Source organism: Pseudophryne corroboree, chromosome 6 (genome assembly GCF_028390025.1).
Source record: "Pseudophryne corroboree isolate aPseCor3 chromosome 6, aPseCor3.hap2, whole genome shotgun sequence".
NCBI classification, from domain to species: domain Eukaryota; kingdom Metazoa; phylum Chordata; class Amphibia; order Anura; family Myobatrachidae; genus Pseudophryne; species Pseudophryne corroboree.
The window spans coordinates 610,831,236-610,849,872 of record NC_086449.1 but is presented as its reverse complement, the minus strand read 5'-3'; the positions used below and the strand labels follow the sequence as shown (position 1 = coordinate 610,849,872).

General features: G+C 43.7%; 1 protein-coding gene across 1 annotated transcript in view; it reads right to left on the bottom strand.

Moving 5' to 3' along the window:
- Positions 1 to 1,376: 1,376 nt before the first annotated feature.
- The window catches only part of STC2 (stanniocalcin 2), a 35,789-nt gene continuing 18,528 nt past the window's right edge, over positions 1,377 to 18,637 (bottom strand). Inside the window, exons 2-4 of the mRNA XM_063928061.1 lie at positions 10,394 to 10,536; positions 7,565 to 7,776; positions 1,377 to 3,299 (exon numbers count right to left, since the gene is read on the bottom strand). Coding sequence (XP_063784131.1) covers positions 2,891 to 3,299; positions 7,565 to 7,776; positions 10,394 to 10,536 — 764 coding nt within the window. The 3' untranslated portion in view covers positions 1,377 to 2,890. The remainder of the gene's footprint in view (positions 3,300 to 7,564; positions 7,777 to 10,393; positions 10,537 to 18,637) is intronic.

Here is an 18,637-nt window from a genome sequence, read left to right as displayed (position 1 = left end):
GTCCACAGAATAAACCTGATATTGTGGATTTCCAGTACAACAAGCCGGAAGGCTTGAACAGACCAACTAGTCACTGTGACGAGTGCAGAGTAAAAATGGAGTTTGTACTAGTCATTGGGGTGCAAAAAGGAATACAAGATGCAAATATATTGTCATGAATAACTGATGGCACCAGTTGATCCTTATTGGATGGAACTTCACCATGACTGCAGCATACCTCCCAACATGACCCTCTCCAGGAGGGACAGAATGCTCTGCTCCTAGATTTCCTTCTTAATGTATGATTGCCCTCGCCTGTGCTGAAACACCTTTCTTATCCATTAATCTGTTCAACACAGGTGCTGGCAATAATAAATTAATAGAAAAGTCCAGAAGCAGAGCATTCTGTCCCTCCTAGAGAGGGTCATGTTGGGAGGTATGCTGCAGAAATGCCTGTCTCATGAGTAGGAGAATTATAAATCCACTAGAACATTTAGACAAAAATTGTATACATGGGACAGTTACTTCTAGGCCAGTGGTTCCCAAACACAGTCCATCAAGGTGCTCTACCAGTCCAGGTGCTTGTGCACAGATGGCATAATTAAACTGTCTGAGGCACTAATTAAGCCACCTGTGCTTTAGTATGGATATATTTAACACCTGGACTGTTATGGTGCCTTGAGAAACACATTTGGCAAAAGCACATCCTAAGCAAAATTATGCCTACATCCAGGGCACACTCACCTGCTGCACATGTATCAGCTGCAGGTTGAATGCCTAGGTCACAGACTATACTTCTACCACAGGCTTAAGTTTACCATAGAATACTCAAATTCTGTCCTTAGGACCCCCAAACAGTACATGTTTCCAGGTTTTCCACAAGTGAAATAATTAGCTCCCCCAGTGGATCTTTTAAAATGTGCCACATAGTAATGACTACACCTGGGGTTCTGAGAACTATTGTCATAGAGCACAGGTTCTCAAACTCGGTCCTCAGGACCCCACACAGTGCATGTTTTGCAGGTCTCCTCACAGAATCACAAGTGAAATAATTAGCTCCACCTGTGGACCTTTTAAAATGTGTCAGTGAGTAATTAATACACCTTGCACCTGCTGGGTTACCTGCAAAACATGCACTGTGTGGGGTCCTGAGGACCGAGTTTGAGAAACTGTGCCATGAAGTAATAGGTATAAAAAAAAAAAACATGAACTATGAAAATTTAATTCAGCACCTGATTGGCTGACTCTAAGAGGAAAAGGATTACCTTGTGTAGTCATTCATTTAGGTGTATAGTAATTCTTTAATAAACTTTACTGCAAAAACATTGAGAAGTTGAAGTGGAATGAATCACACAATTTTAAATCTTCAATCATAATGTTCACATATACGCAATTCATGATTTAACATAAAATGTTTATTAATAATAAAATTATAGCAATAAATAAAGTGTTATGACATCAATAACATTACAGAACTGCATAAAATTATATTAAGTTGCTTAACAAAATATACTACTAGTGGCGTAAAATATGTACAACACAAGGCGGGAAGGATGTTGGTTTGGCGGAGCCAGAAACAGTGTACCTATATGTGTTTGTACATATGTATAGTAAGAGGTGTGTGTGCACGTGCGTGTGTATAGATATATGTATGTACTATTGTGTTCATAAAGGAAAACAATACAATAAATAGAAGCATGAAATATATACAATATCATGAAAGACTGAACCAGTAGATATACATGTAAACAAACATTTCACTTCATCCAAGCCTACAAGTCTCACAGTGTTAGTGTGTGGACCCATACGCCTATAGATACACACACACACACACACATACATATATACAGTCACACATAAATGTACACATACACCCTTACATGTATACGTTCACAATCAAACATATACACATGTTCTGTTTAAACTCACACTCGCACATTCGATATATAAAGATAAGGAAATATATCCTTGTAATATGAAATAATAATGCTATATGATGCATGCTGAGGTGATCTGTTGAATAAGACATTCAATGCTTTGTTTGCATAGGTTCCTACTTATGTATTCTGCAAAGTGTTCTATCCACAGCATTCTGAATGCTGTAGAGCACAAGCCTTTGCTTTAGGATGATCCAGGTATCACTGTGTAAACACACGCTTGCTGGCCTAATCCAATTAAAACATGTAATGCAGTGAAATCTGTGGATGGGCCATGTAAAATCAGAGCCAATTAATAGCTTAAGAAATCCATTTGATCCATACAAGACCATGCAGGATGGTCCACCATTTGTCAGAGGGCATAATTCATTATAATATATATATGGGTGGTTAACAATATTAATGTAATGGTAATAGGAAAATACAGTCTCTTGTACTAAAGCAAAACTTTGTGTTTCTAAATTCGGCTATAAATGATACATAAAAGGTTCATTTTTAACTGGCGTCAGAAAAAATAGCTTAAAAGAACACAATATTAATAATGTCTATGCATGGAGCAAATATTTCTTTAACGCAGAACAGGTTTGAAGGTGAAAGATGAATGTAATAAACCTTATAAACACTCAACGTACCCCAAGTAGTAACTCTTTTTGGATATTTTAAGTTTACATTTAATTACCAGAGCAACAACACCAGCATAGCGGTTTGGTTTCATGTTTAATTTGCGCATAGTATAACATCTAATGTCATAATTCTTGTAGATGAAATGATCTGCAGGGGTTTAAATGATACAAGTCAGAGAGATTGGCTCCACCCTCTCCATAGGAGCCCGAGATAAAGCTGCTAAATCTGTGAATGCACTGTAAGTATAGCAATGCCCGCTGGTATGGTAAATGCCTTGGAATGTCCTTAGTAAGGAATATGGGAGACTTCTCAATGGAAGGACAATGGAGAAAGCTGCTGGAGATAGAATTTCACCTCCGGATATCGGATAAACCAACCGGTTTATCAGAGCTTTCTGTGGCACTAAATGCTATTTTGTTGTGTAAGCCTGTCTTCCCGCGGGTGTTTGGCTGAATTTTGTTATTTTTATCATTCTTGGTGGCTTTGGCACTATCTCTTTCCAAATCAGAGTGAGATGGAGAATCGCTGTGGTTACGCGAGGACTTGCTTGAATCTCCTTTCATAGAATCCCCCTGTTTTTTGCCAGGGCTGGCACTAGACCCAGCAGCACTATCTCCTTGCATTGCAGACGTGCAAAAGCTAAGAATGTAACACAGGCTTCCCCAATTCTGTGCACACTGGGCTTGCACACTGCGAGTAATCGCTTCCTTCACCTCTTCCCCACAGGTTAGCAGAATATTCACCAGGTCAACGTACGGCCTGAAGAAAGAACATATTCAGTTACATTACTTTCATTTGTTTCATGAAAAATAACTGCATTCTTCTACTATGCAATCTAGTCCACTTATACATTTTGTTGTAGTAAACTATATGGTTACTTTTGATCCATTCTTAAATACATGAAAAATAAAAATGCAACACATGATATGATTTGATTTGATTTATTTAAACAGCATTTATGGGGTCATATTTATGAACAGGCTGGTGATAATAGATACAATGACAGTGTTTAGAGGTAGGTTACAGTAGGATGAGAAGGGGGGTTGGTAGGTGTTGCAGTTGAGGAAGAACCAGGTAGACAATGGTAGAAATAGTAGGCCACAAGGAGGGTGGCTCTAAGCAGTCCCAAATACTAGGCCACAGGAGGTAGGTGTAAATACCTGCTGATGGTGATGACTTAACATAAAAAGGTGCATATCCTGCTAATGATACATCTCATATGGCTCTGTATATGGACAGAAGTAAGATTTTCTTATGTGTGCTTTTTAATGCCATTTTGCTAACTAGCATTAACCCCAAACCATGTGAAGGCTTATATAGTTTTCAATTCAAATTTGGTATTTATTTGAGAATGGTGATGTGATTGCAACCCCCCTGAGCTAGAACTCTGAATGTGATGACAGCGTGATGTATCTTGTTTGAGCTATTATTGAATCAGTGTTTGAGACTGACAGTGCAAATAAAGGAAGCCATTTTGTGAGTGCATAATAAGCTGATTTAAGTGCACCCTGGAATGGATACTGTGAAGTGTTGAAGATAATTGTGCCTATTTTGGATTTCAAATGCATGCATGTTATAAGGACAGTGACTATTCAGCAACAGAATACTCAGAGAACTATGGGCCTAATTCAGATGTGGTTGTCCTTGCAATTGCTGTTGCTATCTTTTGCCATATGCAATAGCAACTATATGCCAATGTGGGCAAAAGCTGAGTATAGGGACGTCCAATCCATTTGACGGTGTAAAACTGCTGAAACAAAAAGGTACTATCATTGCATATCGGGTCATCATACAAATTCTCAGTGCCTCTGAAGATGCGCAGGCTAAGTTGTTCTCCTGAGAAGCAGAAGACGACTCTCCAGTAGCAAGTAAGATCGCAACTGCTAATTCACACATGGCCATAAAACACCATCTGAATGGCCATGACACGCCTGTGTTTACCCGACCACTCCCTGTTACCACCCCCAAACTCCATCTTCCCGTCACTCAATCTGTGACTAAACCATCATTGCAACCACCACTGCAATTAAATCGCTGCGCAGTATGAAAACATTGACCGATTTGTGCCACCATGCGACCACATCTGAATTAGGCCTCTCTATGTGCTCACTTTACTGTTAATTAATGACTGATTAGTTTCAGGTATTTTGCTAATCCTGCTGAGTAGTAATCCATTTTGTTATTACCTACTAAGTGTTTTAGAGAGCTTATTGTGTGTTTAGAGCAAAGGTTCTCAAACTCGGTCCTCGGGGGCCCACACAGTGCATGTTTTGCAGGTCTCCTCACAGAATCGCAAGTTAAATAATTAGCTCCACCTGTGGACCTTTTAAAATGTGTCAGTGAGTAATTAATACATCTGTGCACCTGCTGGGTTACCTGCAAAACATGCACTGTGTGGGCTCCCGAAGACAGAGTTTGAGAACCTCTGGTTTAGAGTACAGGATTTTGTAACTATTGAGAAAACACATTTTTCCTAGTCATAGCTAAAGAGGTGCTGCAGCAGTTAAGATACAGAAACCTGATTAACTAGAATTAGAATGAGCTATTGCCTAAATATCAACAAACTACTATGCTAGATTTGCTATTTTCCCTTTGTGCTGTAATTTACTATGACATGTATGGTAATCACCATTTTCATCATACATTGGCCCTCACTGGACTTACTGTATGTCCTCTTACCCCCTTTAATAAATCTACTTGATTATTGTATTTATCAAGGCTGTAATGTTGTGTCATTTTACTCTGTGAGGCTACAGCCTGAGGTAGATAAAGCTTGTGGGGTCATTACCACCAAATAAAGAACATCCAGTGGAGCTAGTATCTCAGCTGTAAGGAACCATGGGGGAAATTCTGAGTTGATCGCAGCAGGAATTTTGTTAGCAGTTGGGCAAAACCATGTGCACTGCAGGGGAGGCAAATTTAACATGTGTAGAGAGAGTTAAATTTGGGTGGGTTATTTTGTTTCTGTGCAGGGTAAATACTGGCTGCTTTATTTTTACACTGCAATTTAGATTGCAGATTGAACACACCACACCCAAATCTAACTCTCTCTGCACATGTTATATCTGACTCCCCTGCAGTGCACATGGTTTTGCCCAACTGCTAACAAAATTCCTGCTGCGATCAACTCAGAATTACCCCCCATATGCACCCAATGTATTTGTGCCCACATCAACAGCAGGAATACAATAGATGCACACAGCCATACCTTTGACAACTGCTTCCCACTCAGGTCACTGACATGGGCTCACGGTTTTTAAAAACAATTGTGTGATAAACACGTCAGTGATGGGAAGAGATGACATTATTATAACATCTGTTTATCTGTTTCAAACTCCAGGGTTAAAATTAATTGCATGTTTACATCTTGACAGTTACATAGCAAAGTTGAAAAAACAGACACAAGCAGTTCTGATTAGGTTGATCCAGATGAATGCAAAAGAGAACCCCTAATGTCACAGCTGCAAAGTCCTGAACTCTTCAGGCAGTATTCAATTAATGTCAATGCGTGGTTTGGATATGCGGCTGTGCACATCACAACTTAATATTGCAGATTTTCATGACACCTCTATGCCTGGAAACAATGGGCCTAATTCAGACCTGATCGCATCAGCAAATTTTCTCTCTAATGGGCAAAATCATGTGCAGTGCGGGATCCGGTCTGAAGAGCGACAGTGTCTAGGTCGACAATGTTTAGGTCGACCACTATTGGCCGACAGTCACTAGGTCGACACGTTTTCAAGGTCAAAAGAGTTTTTAGGTCGACAGGTCAAAAGGTCGACATAAGTTTTTCACATTTTTCTTCTTTTTTTGAACTTTTTCATACTTAACGATCCACGCGGACTACAATTGGGAACAGTAACCTATGCCGAGCGCAGCGAGGCACCTTGACCGAAGTATGGCGAGCGAAGCGAGCCATGCGAGGGGACAGGGTGCACTAATTGGGCTTCCCGGTCACTGTACGGAGAAAACGACACCAAAAAATATTTTGACCTGTCGACATAGAACATGTCGACCTAGAAACCCTGTCGACCTTCAAACCCTGTCAACCTAGTGACTGTAGACCTATAGTGGTCAACCCAAACATTGTCGACCTAGACACTGTCGATCCTATGATCCACACCTGTGCAGTGCAGGTGAGGCAGATATAACATGTGCAGAGAGAGTTAGATTTGGGTGGGGTGTGTTCAAACTGAATTCTAAACTTCAGTGTAACAGTAAAGCAGCCAGTATTTACACTGCACAGAAACAATATAACCCACTCAGATCTAACTCTCTCTGCACATGTTATATTTGCCCCCCCCCCCCATCCCCTGCAGTGCACATGGTTTTGCCCATTAGAGAAAGATTTTGCTGCTGCAATCAGGTCGGAATTAGGCCCACTGTCAGTAAAAAAGCACCGTATAGCCATCGCCACTAATTGAATACCGCCCTTTGATTGGCATCCTTACATTTCTAATGCAAGAGAGAAAAATAAATTGAATTTCAATGGGTGCACTCAGTCCCTTTAGATTATTGCAGTTTAAAATACAGTTTATTTGTTAACTTTTAAAACAGGTATCAGCAATACATCCCATCTTTTGGTCTGTGGGGCTTTTGAAGTTGAATAATAACTACTTAGCCTATTTACAGGCTAAATGAAGCAAAGTATAAAGACAAATTAGAAAGTAGAAAAAGTGAAGAAAAAATTACATCTAATTTGTGAATAAAGTGTTAAAACTATTCTGTGTCATGTCCTTTCTTGTGGATTTTGCTCATTAATGACATTCCTTAATAGTGACGATAATAATCAATGAATAATTTCCTTTGCTGTAGGGGTCAGAATTTATTGTATATTCTATTAAATGTTACAGGTTTTAACTCCTGGTCATGGAACCTCTAATTGTTACTTTGTAACCATTACTGCCATTGTTGTTTGTGGCAATAATAGTTACAGAGTAACAATTAGAGGTTCCATGACCAGGAGTAATCCCACCCTACACACCGCACTATTTGGCATTGTGGACATCATCATCATCACTTACTCATGTAACAGGAGGTCTTTGAAGTGAATCATCTCCACAATCACTTGGACGTTTTCCTTGGCAGCGGAGCAGAGGTCATGCTTGGCGTAACAATCCTTCTGGAGCTGGTACACCATCTCTTTAATGGCTGTACACTTCCGACTGATGCAACTGAATTTGTGTCTCAGTCCATGGGCCTTGCATTTCAGAGCATCCTTGATAAAGGATTTTCCCTGGAAGACAAATTAAAGAAATTGATATTCCAAAAGGTCTTTCCATCAGTAACATGTGCACCAGGTTTATGTCAGGCACAGTTGCACCCAGTTACACTGATACACACAGCCAGGCACACAGAAGATTTCTCAAGATTTGTTCTGATAGCAATTTGATGCATTTGCTATTTCTAGTTAGATTTATAGAAAGCAAATCCTCTAAAATATATCAGATATAGTACCCATCACCTTCAGATGTGAATTCTCAGTCAGCCAATCAGAAGCAGCTAGCTAGTGCTGCTGCTGCTAACTAATCTCCACATAAAACAGGTATTTAAAACATCAAGCAGATTAGCCAAATGTAGTCGGTGTTGAAAACGCATAGCTTCTTTTGTGATGATAGTTTTATCACTCCTCTCCAGGTTACAGTGTTATGTGGACCATACATCGAAGCCATGATTCCCCATTCTGACGATTTGCTTGGTGATCCAATGGGGAAAAAATAGAATGTGAAAAATCCTAGAAAAATTGCCAATACTGATCATTTTATGGTCGGAATCGGAAAATTGAGGATTTCCCTGATCCCCCAACCCAGCCACTAGAAAACACTGTATTACCCTGATACTTCCAGATATATGGGACTCATTATGCAAAACTGTTCTAGTCTTTCCCTCCATGCAGAGGTAGTGGCTAGAGATCTTAGTTGCGTATATCTGCTGACGTGATGGGGTCCTGCACCCCGGACCCACACCTAGTATTAGGGACCCCCAGTGACAGAGATGCCTTGCCGTTGGCCTGGGGGCTTAACCCTATATCTGCATATATACGCAACTAAGATCTCCGTATTATCTGATTATTATGTAGTGTTACTTCTCACTCAGTGTGCATTAGGGATAGCTATATGTTTTTTCTTACACAGAATTACCCCTCCCTTTTAGCACCTGAGTGACATCACAATCTGATTGAGCAGCTTACCAATAAATGTGCATTGTAGTGACTAGATGACACTAACCTACTTACCTTTGCTGCCATGTTAGCCATGTGCATTCTTAAATACTTGCAAAGGGAGATGTATCAGACTTTATAAACAGTGGAGAAGTTGCCCATAGCAACCAAATAGCTTCTACATATCATTTTACAGATTGCAGTGGCGCATGCAGGTGGAGTTTCCAAGTACCCAGAACCCTCCCTCCCCTATAGACCCCTATGTTTTTATTACTGACCGCTGTCCCGCAGCCCATAACTATAGCTTGAATGGCTACAGCCTCAACTTTCCTTTTAAATTACAACAATTCATGTTGAATCTATGAGGGAGATGTACTAAGCAGTGATAAAAGTGGGGAAGTGAGCCAGTGGAGAAGTTGTCCATGGCAACCAATCAGCATTGATGTAACATTTATAATTTGCATTCTATAAAAGTGTACAGAGCAGCTGATTGGTTGCCATGGGCAACTTCTCCACTGGCTCACTTCTCCACTTTTATCACTGCTTAGTACATGTCCCCCATGTCCTCAGTTGCACAGAGCTGTTGGTACTCTATATCTCTCCGCTTTATCCCTCTTCAAGGCTTAGTACATAGACCCCAATATTAAGAGTGTAGTATTGTAATGTTCTGTAGTCAGAATCAAGAGTCCAAAAGTTGAAAAGAATGCAGAGTGAGAGGTTTACCAGAATAAGGAATGAGAGGCAACCAGCATAGCACACAGCGGGGCAGATCAGTACAAGGGGTCGAGGGAGATGCACAGTTGATGACAAGTCAGTAATGCTAATTGTGAAGAGAAGAAGTCAAAATACATCAGGAAACAGCACCAACTACATGACTAGGCAGGAGCACAGTAGTCTAACAAGGGCCTGTCGTATAACAGAGGTCAAGGGTTGGAGCTGGAACATACTAGAATGTCATAGTAGCAGTAAGACTAAGCTGGACACACAACAAAGTCAAGGAGCTGTCCAACAGCTACAGCAGCTCAGACAGCAGAGCATCAGCATATTAAAGAAAGAGCCTTAAATTGAACCCTGACAAACTGAGTGTGTGGCCAGCAGTAGATTGTATAGCATGGAGCGGACTATATAACAGGCCATATTGCAGGGTGTGTTACCAGCTTTAAAGCCTGTGAGTTAATAGAATGAGAAAGCACATTCTGCTATTAAGAATATCACATTGTGGTAAACTGGAAACCAGTGGCAGATTTTACAATCTCAGGCACCGAGCACTGGACAAAGAAAATGTAAAAGAAATTCACTTTAATAAAATAATAGTTACTTGGCTCAAAAGTCTAAGTTAGCGGTCTCCAACCTGTAGATATATTTACTAATGATTTAAATAACAATGTATGTATTTTACCATACACTAAACGAATACAAATGTTTATGGTAGTCTATGTAATGTATGAGACGGGACTCATTTCAGTTGTGTCTTAGGCAGAACATGGCCTATACCTGCTCTATGGACCTCTGTAAGTGACCCTGTACCAAACATGGATGACAGGAAGCAGGGTACTGTATATATACACTGGGATCCATTCTGATAAATATTAGCATCAGAATAATGCCTGGGGAGTGAACATCAGTAGAAAATTAATAATTCACTGGATAAAGCTCCTTGGTGCAGTCTGTTTAGGGTCATTTTTTTAATTACCTGTGCATCAAATCTGCCAGCGTTGTGCAGAAAGGTCGTGCAGATTTCATGTAGACCCCGGATCTCACAGGAATTGTTCTCAAAGCATTCAAAGACTCCACACCCCACATCTCCAGCGCTTACTAGACAGTGCTGGATCTCAGCTGTGATCATAGAGAAGGCAGTATTACTATCATAACAAGTTCATAGGAAAAAGAATATAGGAGAATAAGAACATACACACAAAGAATGTTTACTGGAACTTGACGCTATACATCAGGATCCTCCAAAAGTTCCTGTGTGTAACTGTAAACAACCTTCATGCGAAATTTGCTGTACTTGTCTTCTTAGAAACATAAAAATAATTTTATAAGGAAATAAGACCCAGCCATCAACCAAATATTGTTGTATGGTCAGCCTGATACTTAATGTTACCAATTGTGCAATAAGATTTTACTTACCGGTAAATCTATTTCTCGTAGTCCGTAGTGGATGCTGGGGACTCCATAAGGACCATGGGGAATAGACGGGCTCCGCAGGAGACAGGGCACTTTAAGAAAGAATTAGGATACTGGTGTGCACTGGCTCCTCCCTCTATGTCCCTCCTCCAGACCTCAGTTAAAGGAAACTGTGCCCGGAAGAGCTGAAAGTACAAGGAAAGGATTTTGGAATCCAGGGTAAGAGACTCATACCAGCCACACCAATCACACCGTATAACTAGTGATAAACTTACCCAGTTAACAGTATGAACAACAACAGAGCATCAGATAACCCTGATGCAACCATAACATAACCCTTATTTAAGCAATAACTATATACAGGTCTTGCAGAAGAAGAAGTCCGCACTTGGGACGGGCGCCCAGCATCCACTACGGACTACGAGAAATAGATTTACCGGTAAGTAAAATCTTATTTTCTCTAACATCCTAGTGGATGCTGGGGACTCCGTAAGGCCATGGGGATTATACCAAAGCTCCCAAACGGGCGGGAGAGTGCGGACGACTCTGCAGCACCGAATGAGCAAACACAAGGTCCTCCTCAGCCAGGGTATCAAACTTGTAGAACTTTGCAAAAGTGTTTGAACCTGACCAAGTAGCCGCTCGGCAAAGCTGTAATGCCGAGACCCCTCGGGCAGCCGCCCAAGAAGAGCCCACCTTCCTTGTGGAGTGGGCTTTTACTGATTTTGGAAGCGGCAACGCAGAATGAGCCTGCTGAATCGTGTTACAGATTCAGCGAGCAATAGTTTGCTTTGAAGCAGGAGCACCCAGCTTGTTGGATGCATACAGGATAAACAGCGACTCAGTTTTCCTGACTCTAGCCGTTCTGGCTACATAAATCTTCAAAGCCCTGACTACATCCAGTAACTCGGAATCCTCCCAGACACGAGAAGCCACAGGCACCACAATAGGTTGGTTCATATGAAAAGAGGACACCACTTTTGGTAGAAATTGTGGACGAGTCCGCAATTCTGCCCTGTCCATATGGAAAACCAGATAGGGGCTTTTATGTGACAAAGCCGCCAATTCTGACACACGCCTAGCCGAAGCCAAGGCTAATAGCATGACCACCTTCCACGTGAGATATTTTAACTCCACGGTTTTAAGTGGCTCAAAGCAGTGTGATTTCAGGAAACTCAACACCACGTTAAGATCCCAAGGTGCCACTGGGGGCACAAACGGGGGCTGAATATGCAGCACTCCCTTTACAAACGTCTGAACTTCAGGAAGAGAAGCCAGTTCTTTTTGAAAGAAAATGGATAGGGCTGAAATCTGGACCTTAATGGACCCCAATTTTAGGCCCAAAGTCACTCCCGACTGTAGGAAGTGAAGGAAACGGCCCAGCTGGAATTCCTCCGTAGGGGCATTCCTGGCCTCACACCAAGCAACATATTTTCGCCATATACGGTGATAATGTTTAGCCATCACGTCCTTCCTAGCCTTTATCAGCGTAGGAATAACCTCATCCGGAATGCCTTTTTCTGCTAGGATCCGGCGTTCAACTGCCATGCCGTCAAACGCAGCCGCGGTAAGTCTTGGAACAGACAGGGCCCCTGTTGTAACAGATCCTGTCTTAGAGGTAGAGGCCATTGGTCCTCTGTGAGCATTTCTTGTAGCTCTGGATACCAAGTCCTTCTTGGCCAATCCGGAACAATAAGTATTGTTCTCACTCCTCTCTTTCTTATGATTCTCAGCACCTTGGGTATGAGAGGAAGAGGAGGAAACACATAAACCGACTGGAACACCCACGGTGTCACTAGTGCGTCTACAGCTATCGCCTGAGGGTCTCTTGACCTGGCGCAATACCTCGGTAGCTTTTTGTTTAGACGGGATGCCTTCATGTCCACCTGTGGCAGTTCCCATCGCCTTGCAATCTGCGTGTAGACTTCTTGATGAAGTCCCCACTCTCCCGGGTGGAGGTCGTGTCTGCTGAGGAAGTCTGCTTCCCAGTTTACATGAGCCACTGCGGTGATGTTGTCGGATTGAATCAGCACCGATTGGTTGCGAAGCAGGGTCTCCGCTTGACTTAGGGCGTTGTATATGGCCCTTAGTTCCAGGATATTGATGTGAAGGCAAGTCTCCTGACTTGACCACAGACCCTGGAAATTTCTTCACTGTGTGACTGCCCCCCACCCTCGGAGGCTTGCATCCGTGGTCACCAGGACCCAGTCCTGAATGCCGAATCTGCAGCCCTCGAGAAGGTGAGCACTCTGCAGCCACCACAGAAGAGACACCCTGGCCCTGGGGGATAGGGTGATCAGCCGATGCATCTGTAGATGCGATCCGGACCACTTGTCCAACAGATCCCATTGAAAGGTCCTCGCATGGAACCTGCCGAAGGGAATGGCCTCGTATGACGCCACCATCTTTCCCAGGACTCGCGTGCAGTAATGCACAGACACCTGTTTTGGTTTTAAGATGTCTCTGACCAGTGTCATGAGTTCCTGAGCCTTCTCCGTCGGGAGAAAAAGCTTCTTCTGGTCTGTGTCCAGAATCATGCCCAGGAAGGGCAGACGCGTCGTAGGAATCAGCTGCAACTTTGGAATATTCAGAATCCAGCCGTGCTGTTGTAACACTTCCCGAGAGCGTGCTACGCTGATCAGCAACTGCTCTCTGGACCTCGCCTTTATGAGGAGATCGTCCAAGTATGGGATAATTGTGACTCCCTGCTTTCACAGGAGCACCATCATTTCTGCCATTAACTTGGTAAATATTCTCGGTGCCGTGGACAGACCAAACGGCAACGTCTGGAATTGTTAATGACAATCCTGTACCACAAATCTGAGGTACTCCTGATGAGGTGGATAAATGGGGACATGAAGGTAAGCATCCTTTATGTCCAGAGACACCATAAAATCCCCTTCCTCCAGACTTGCGATGATCGCTCTGAGCAATTCCATCTTAAAACTTGAACCTTTCCAGGTATATGTTCAGGGATTTTAAATTCAATATGGGTCTGACCGAACCGTCCGGTTTCGGTACCACAAACATTGTTGAATAGTAACCCCTTCCCTGTTGAAGGAGGGGAACCTTTACCACCACCTGCTGGAGATACAATTTGTGAATTGCTGCTAACACTATTTCCCTCTCTATGGGGGAAGCTGGCAGGGCTGATTTGAGGTAACGGTGAGGGGGCATCACTTCGAATTCCAGCTTGTAACCCTGAGACACAATCTCTATAGCCCAGGGATCCACCTGCGAGTGAACCCACTTGTGGCTGAAATTTCGGAGACGCTCCCCCACCGGGCCTGGCTCCGCCTGTGGAGCCCCAGCGTCATGCGGCGGATTTAGAGGAAGCCGGGGAGGACTTCTGTTCCTGGGAACTAGCTGTATTGTGCAGCTTCTTTCCTCTACCCCTGCCTCTGGCAAGAAAGGACGCACCTCGGACTTTCTTGCCTCTATGTGATCGAAAGGACTGCATTTGATAATACGGTGCTTTCTTAGGTTATGAGGGAATATATGGCAAAAAATTTGACTTTCCAGCCGTAGCTGTGGGAGACCAGGTCCGAGAGACCGTCCCCAAACAACTCCTCACCCCTGTAAGGTAAAACCTCCATGTGCCTTTTTGAGTCGGCATCGCCTCTCCATTACCGAGTCCACAGGACCCTTCTGGCGGAAATCGACATTGCATTTATTCTAGAGCCCAGTAGGCTAATGTCTCTTTGGGCATCTCTCATATATAGGACAGAGTCTTTTATATGCCCCAGGGTCAGTACTATAGTATCCTTGTCCAAGGTATCAAGTTCCTCAGATAAGGTATCTGTCCATGCTGCTACAGCACTACACATCCAGGCCGACGCAATCACCGGCCTTAGTAGGGTACCTGAATGTGTATAAATGGACTTCAGGATACCCTCCTGCTTTCTATCCGCAGCATCTTTTAGGGTGGCCGTATCTTGTGACGGCAGGGCTACCCTCTTGGATAAGCGTGTTAAAGCTTTGTCTACCCTAGGGGAGGATTCCCAGCGTAACCTGTCCGTTGGCGGGAAAGGATACGCCATAAGCATCCGTTTGGAAATCTGCAGTTTTCTATCTGGAGATTCCCAAGCCTTTTCACATAACTCATTTAACTCATGTTAAGGGGGAAAGGTTACCTCTTGCCTTTTTTCCCCATACATATAAACCCTCTTGTCAGGGACTGGGGTTTCCTCTGTGATGTGTAACACATCTTTCATTGCTATAATCATGTAGCGGATGGCTTTAGCCATTTTAGGCTGCAACTTTGCATCATCGCCATCGACACTGGAGTCGGAATCCGTGTCGATATCTGTGTCAACAACTTGGGATAGTGGGCGCTTCTGAGACCCCGGCAGCCTCTGCGCTGTAGGATCAGGCATGGGTTGAGACCCTGACTGTCCCAAGGCTTCAGCTTTATCCAACCTTTTATGCAAGGAATTAACATTATCATTTAAAACCTTCCACATATCCATCCAATCGGGTGTCGGCGGCGACCCCACATTCATTTGTACCCGCTCTGTTTCCACATAGCCTTTCTCGTCAAACATGCCGACACACCACACACACAGGGGATGCTCTATTTGAAGACAGTTCCCCCACAAGGCCTTTTGGAGAGAGAGAGAGAGAGAGAGAGAGAGAGAGAGAGAGAGAGAGAGAGAGAGAGAGAGAGAGAGAGAGAGAGAGAGAGAGAGAGAGAGAGAGAGAGAGAGAGAGAGAGAGAGAGTGTATGCCAGCACACACCCCAGCGCTATATTGCCCAGGAGTCACACAGTAACTTAGTGTTAACCCAGTAGCTGCTGTATATACTGTTTTTGCGCCAAATTTATGTGCCCCCCTCTCTTTTTACCCTCTTTCTACCTTGATTCTGCAGGGGAGAGCCTGGGGAGCTTCCTCTCAGCGGAGAGAAAATGGCGCTGGTGAGTGCTGAGGAAGAAGCCCCGCCCCCTCAGCGGCAGGCTTCTGTCCCGCGTTTTGTGTAAAAATAATGGCGGGGGCTCATGCATATATACAGTGCCCAACTGTATATATGCTGCTTTTGCCAAGAGGTACCTAATTGCTGCCCAGGGTGCCCCCCCCCCCCTGCGCCCTGCAGTGACCGGAGTGTGTTGGTTTAGTTTGGTAGCAATGGCGCACAGCTGCAGTGCTGTGCGCTACCTCATATGAAGACTGGAGTCTTCTGCCGCCGATTTCGAAGTCTTCTTGCTTCTGACGCCGGCTTCTGTCTTCTGGCTCTGCGAGGGGGACGGCGGCGCGGCTCCGGGATCGGACGACCAAGGGTGCGTTCCTGTGTACGATCCCTCTGGAGCTAATGGTGTCCAGTAGCCTAAGAAGCAGGACCTATCTTCTAGTGAGTAGGGCTGCTTCTCTCCCCTCAGTCCCACGCAGCAGAGAGTCTGTTGCCAGCAAATCTCTCTGAAAATAAAAAATCCTAACAAAATACTTTCTTTCCTAGCAAGCTCAGGAGAGCTCACTAAGGTGCACCCAGCTCGTCCGGGCACAGATTCAAACTGAGGTCTGGAGGAGGGACATAGAGGGAGGAGCCAGTGCACACCAGTATCCTAATTCTTTCTTAAAGTGCCCTGTCTCCTGTGGAGCCCGGGTTCACTACGGCTGGCCGGCGGTCGGGCTCCCGGCGCCCAGCATACCGGCGCCGGGAGCCCGACCGCCGGCTGACCGACAGTGTGGCGAGCGCAAATGAGCCCCTTGCGGGCTCGCCACGCTACGGGCACGGTGGCGCGCTACGCGCGCCACACTATTTTATTCTCCCTCTATGGGGGTCGTGGACCCCCACGAGGGAAAATAAAAGTGTCGGTATGCCGGCGGTCGGGCTCCCGGCGCCGGTATACTGAGCGCCGGGAGCCCGACCGCCGGTATACAGAAGACCACCCGTGGAGCCCGTCTATTCCCCATGGTCTTTACGGAGTCCCCAGCATCCACTAGGACGTTAGAGAAATGTAATTTATTTATTGCTATTATTTAGATTTGAGTATGTGACTTTGGTCAAAGCTAAAAAAAAAAAAAGAAATGGAACGTTAATACACAGAGTACAAAACTTTAAGCAAGCAATTTGCATTACATTGTCATACAACCATTCAGCAGGTCAGAGGTGGGTAGCCTGAAGACAAATAGTGGCCCTGCAGAGAAATAGACTAAAGCGGGGTAACGGACATCCGTGTTATTTGACCTCTTCTACACAATGCAGCAGTTCTATTCCGAGAAGGATGAGTAGACTATGAATTCCGCAACGCTTGCTCTCCAGCTATGTAGGTATAGCAGGCAAGTACGGAGGTGTATGGGGCATGTAGGGGAGACTGAGTGGCATGTGGGAAGGTTTGAGTGGTACGTAATAAGCAGTGACGTGCGGTGGGGTGAGGCAGAGCCTTTCCTGTCATACTAACGTTTGTGCCAGAGTTTTGACTGTATAAAGTATATGAAAAATACAAAGAATATGCTTGAAAAATCTTCTTTGCATTATTCTAATAATTTTTATAGCCAAAACTCTAAAGGAAATAGTCTATGGCAGGTGAAGCCATAGACTTTTCCACACATCTCTGATCAAAACTCACCAAATTTCCAGTAGTTTATACTGCTGCACCTGTTTATAATGCCCAGATGTATGCTTTGGCTCATATATTGCATGTAAATCTGTCTTTGGTGCTAACCAGTGCCTTCTGAGCTATTTAGCTCACAGCACGTCACTGGTAATAAGGGCCAAGTGGCATGTACCTGTAGGGGAGTTATGGAGTACATGTGAGCTCGGAGGGATTTGTGGGTGCTTGGGGACATGAGGGGGCACTTTGTGGCAAGTAGGCATGTGAGACTGCATTGTACAAAGTGGGCATATGAGACTATTTGAGTAAGTAGCATGTCTTAGTACAGTAGTATGTTGTGAAAATGAGTAAGTGAAGGAAATGTGGCTCCATATTAGGATGAGTGATGTGGGGATGCGGAGGTTGTTTCCAGACTGTTTTATTTTTATTCTTCAAATTAACGGTAATGTGCAGTCCTTTTGTAGGCTGGAGGGCTGCATACGTGTCCCTTAAAGTGTATTGTATGGCCATTACGGACCTAGATGTTTCTGTTTCATAATAAAACAGTATATTCACAGCAACATCATGATGAAGTAAGTGGCACGGATGTAGCTGTAACTTCTGTAAAATTAGATTACGGCAATGTTGTAACAGTATATATGTGTATCCAGGTATGCGAGGAAGAGATCCTATATCTGTCACCGCTTAATGACTGTAAACTATTTTTCCTCTTGGACTATGAAGTTTTGTGATAACAAATTCCTCTGCCCTTGAAAGCCCAGAGTAACATGAAACACATTATACGTCTCAGGTTCCACTTACACAGTCAGACAGTCCAACTGCCTCATTGCACATTTCAATGACGTGTGAGATGTTGTCATGTATTATTAAATATGCTATTCAAGCAGTGCCTGCAGCCTTCATAGATGTGCCATCTTAATGTGAATATTAGCCAAACGGTTTTCATCTGGACCGTGTCAGAGTATATTATCTACATAAGGATATAATGTAATCGTTCTATGGGGGTAATTCCAAGTTGATCGCAACAAGAATTTTATTAGCAGTTGGGCAAAACCATGTGCACTGCAGGGGAGGCAGATATAACATGTGCAGAGAGAGTTAGATTTGGGTGGGTTATTTTGTTTCTGTGCAGGGTAAATACTGCTGCTTTATTTTTACACTGCAAATTAGATTACAGATTGAACACACCACAACCAAATCTAACTCTCTCTGCACATGTTACATCTGCCTTCCCTGCAGTGCACATGGTTTTGCCCAAC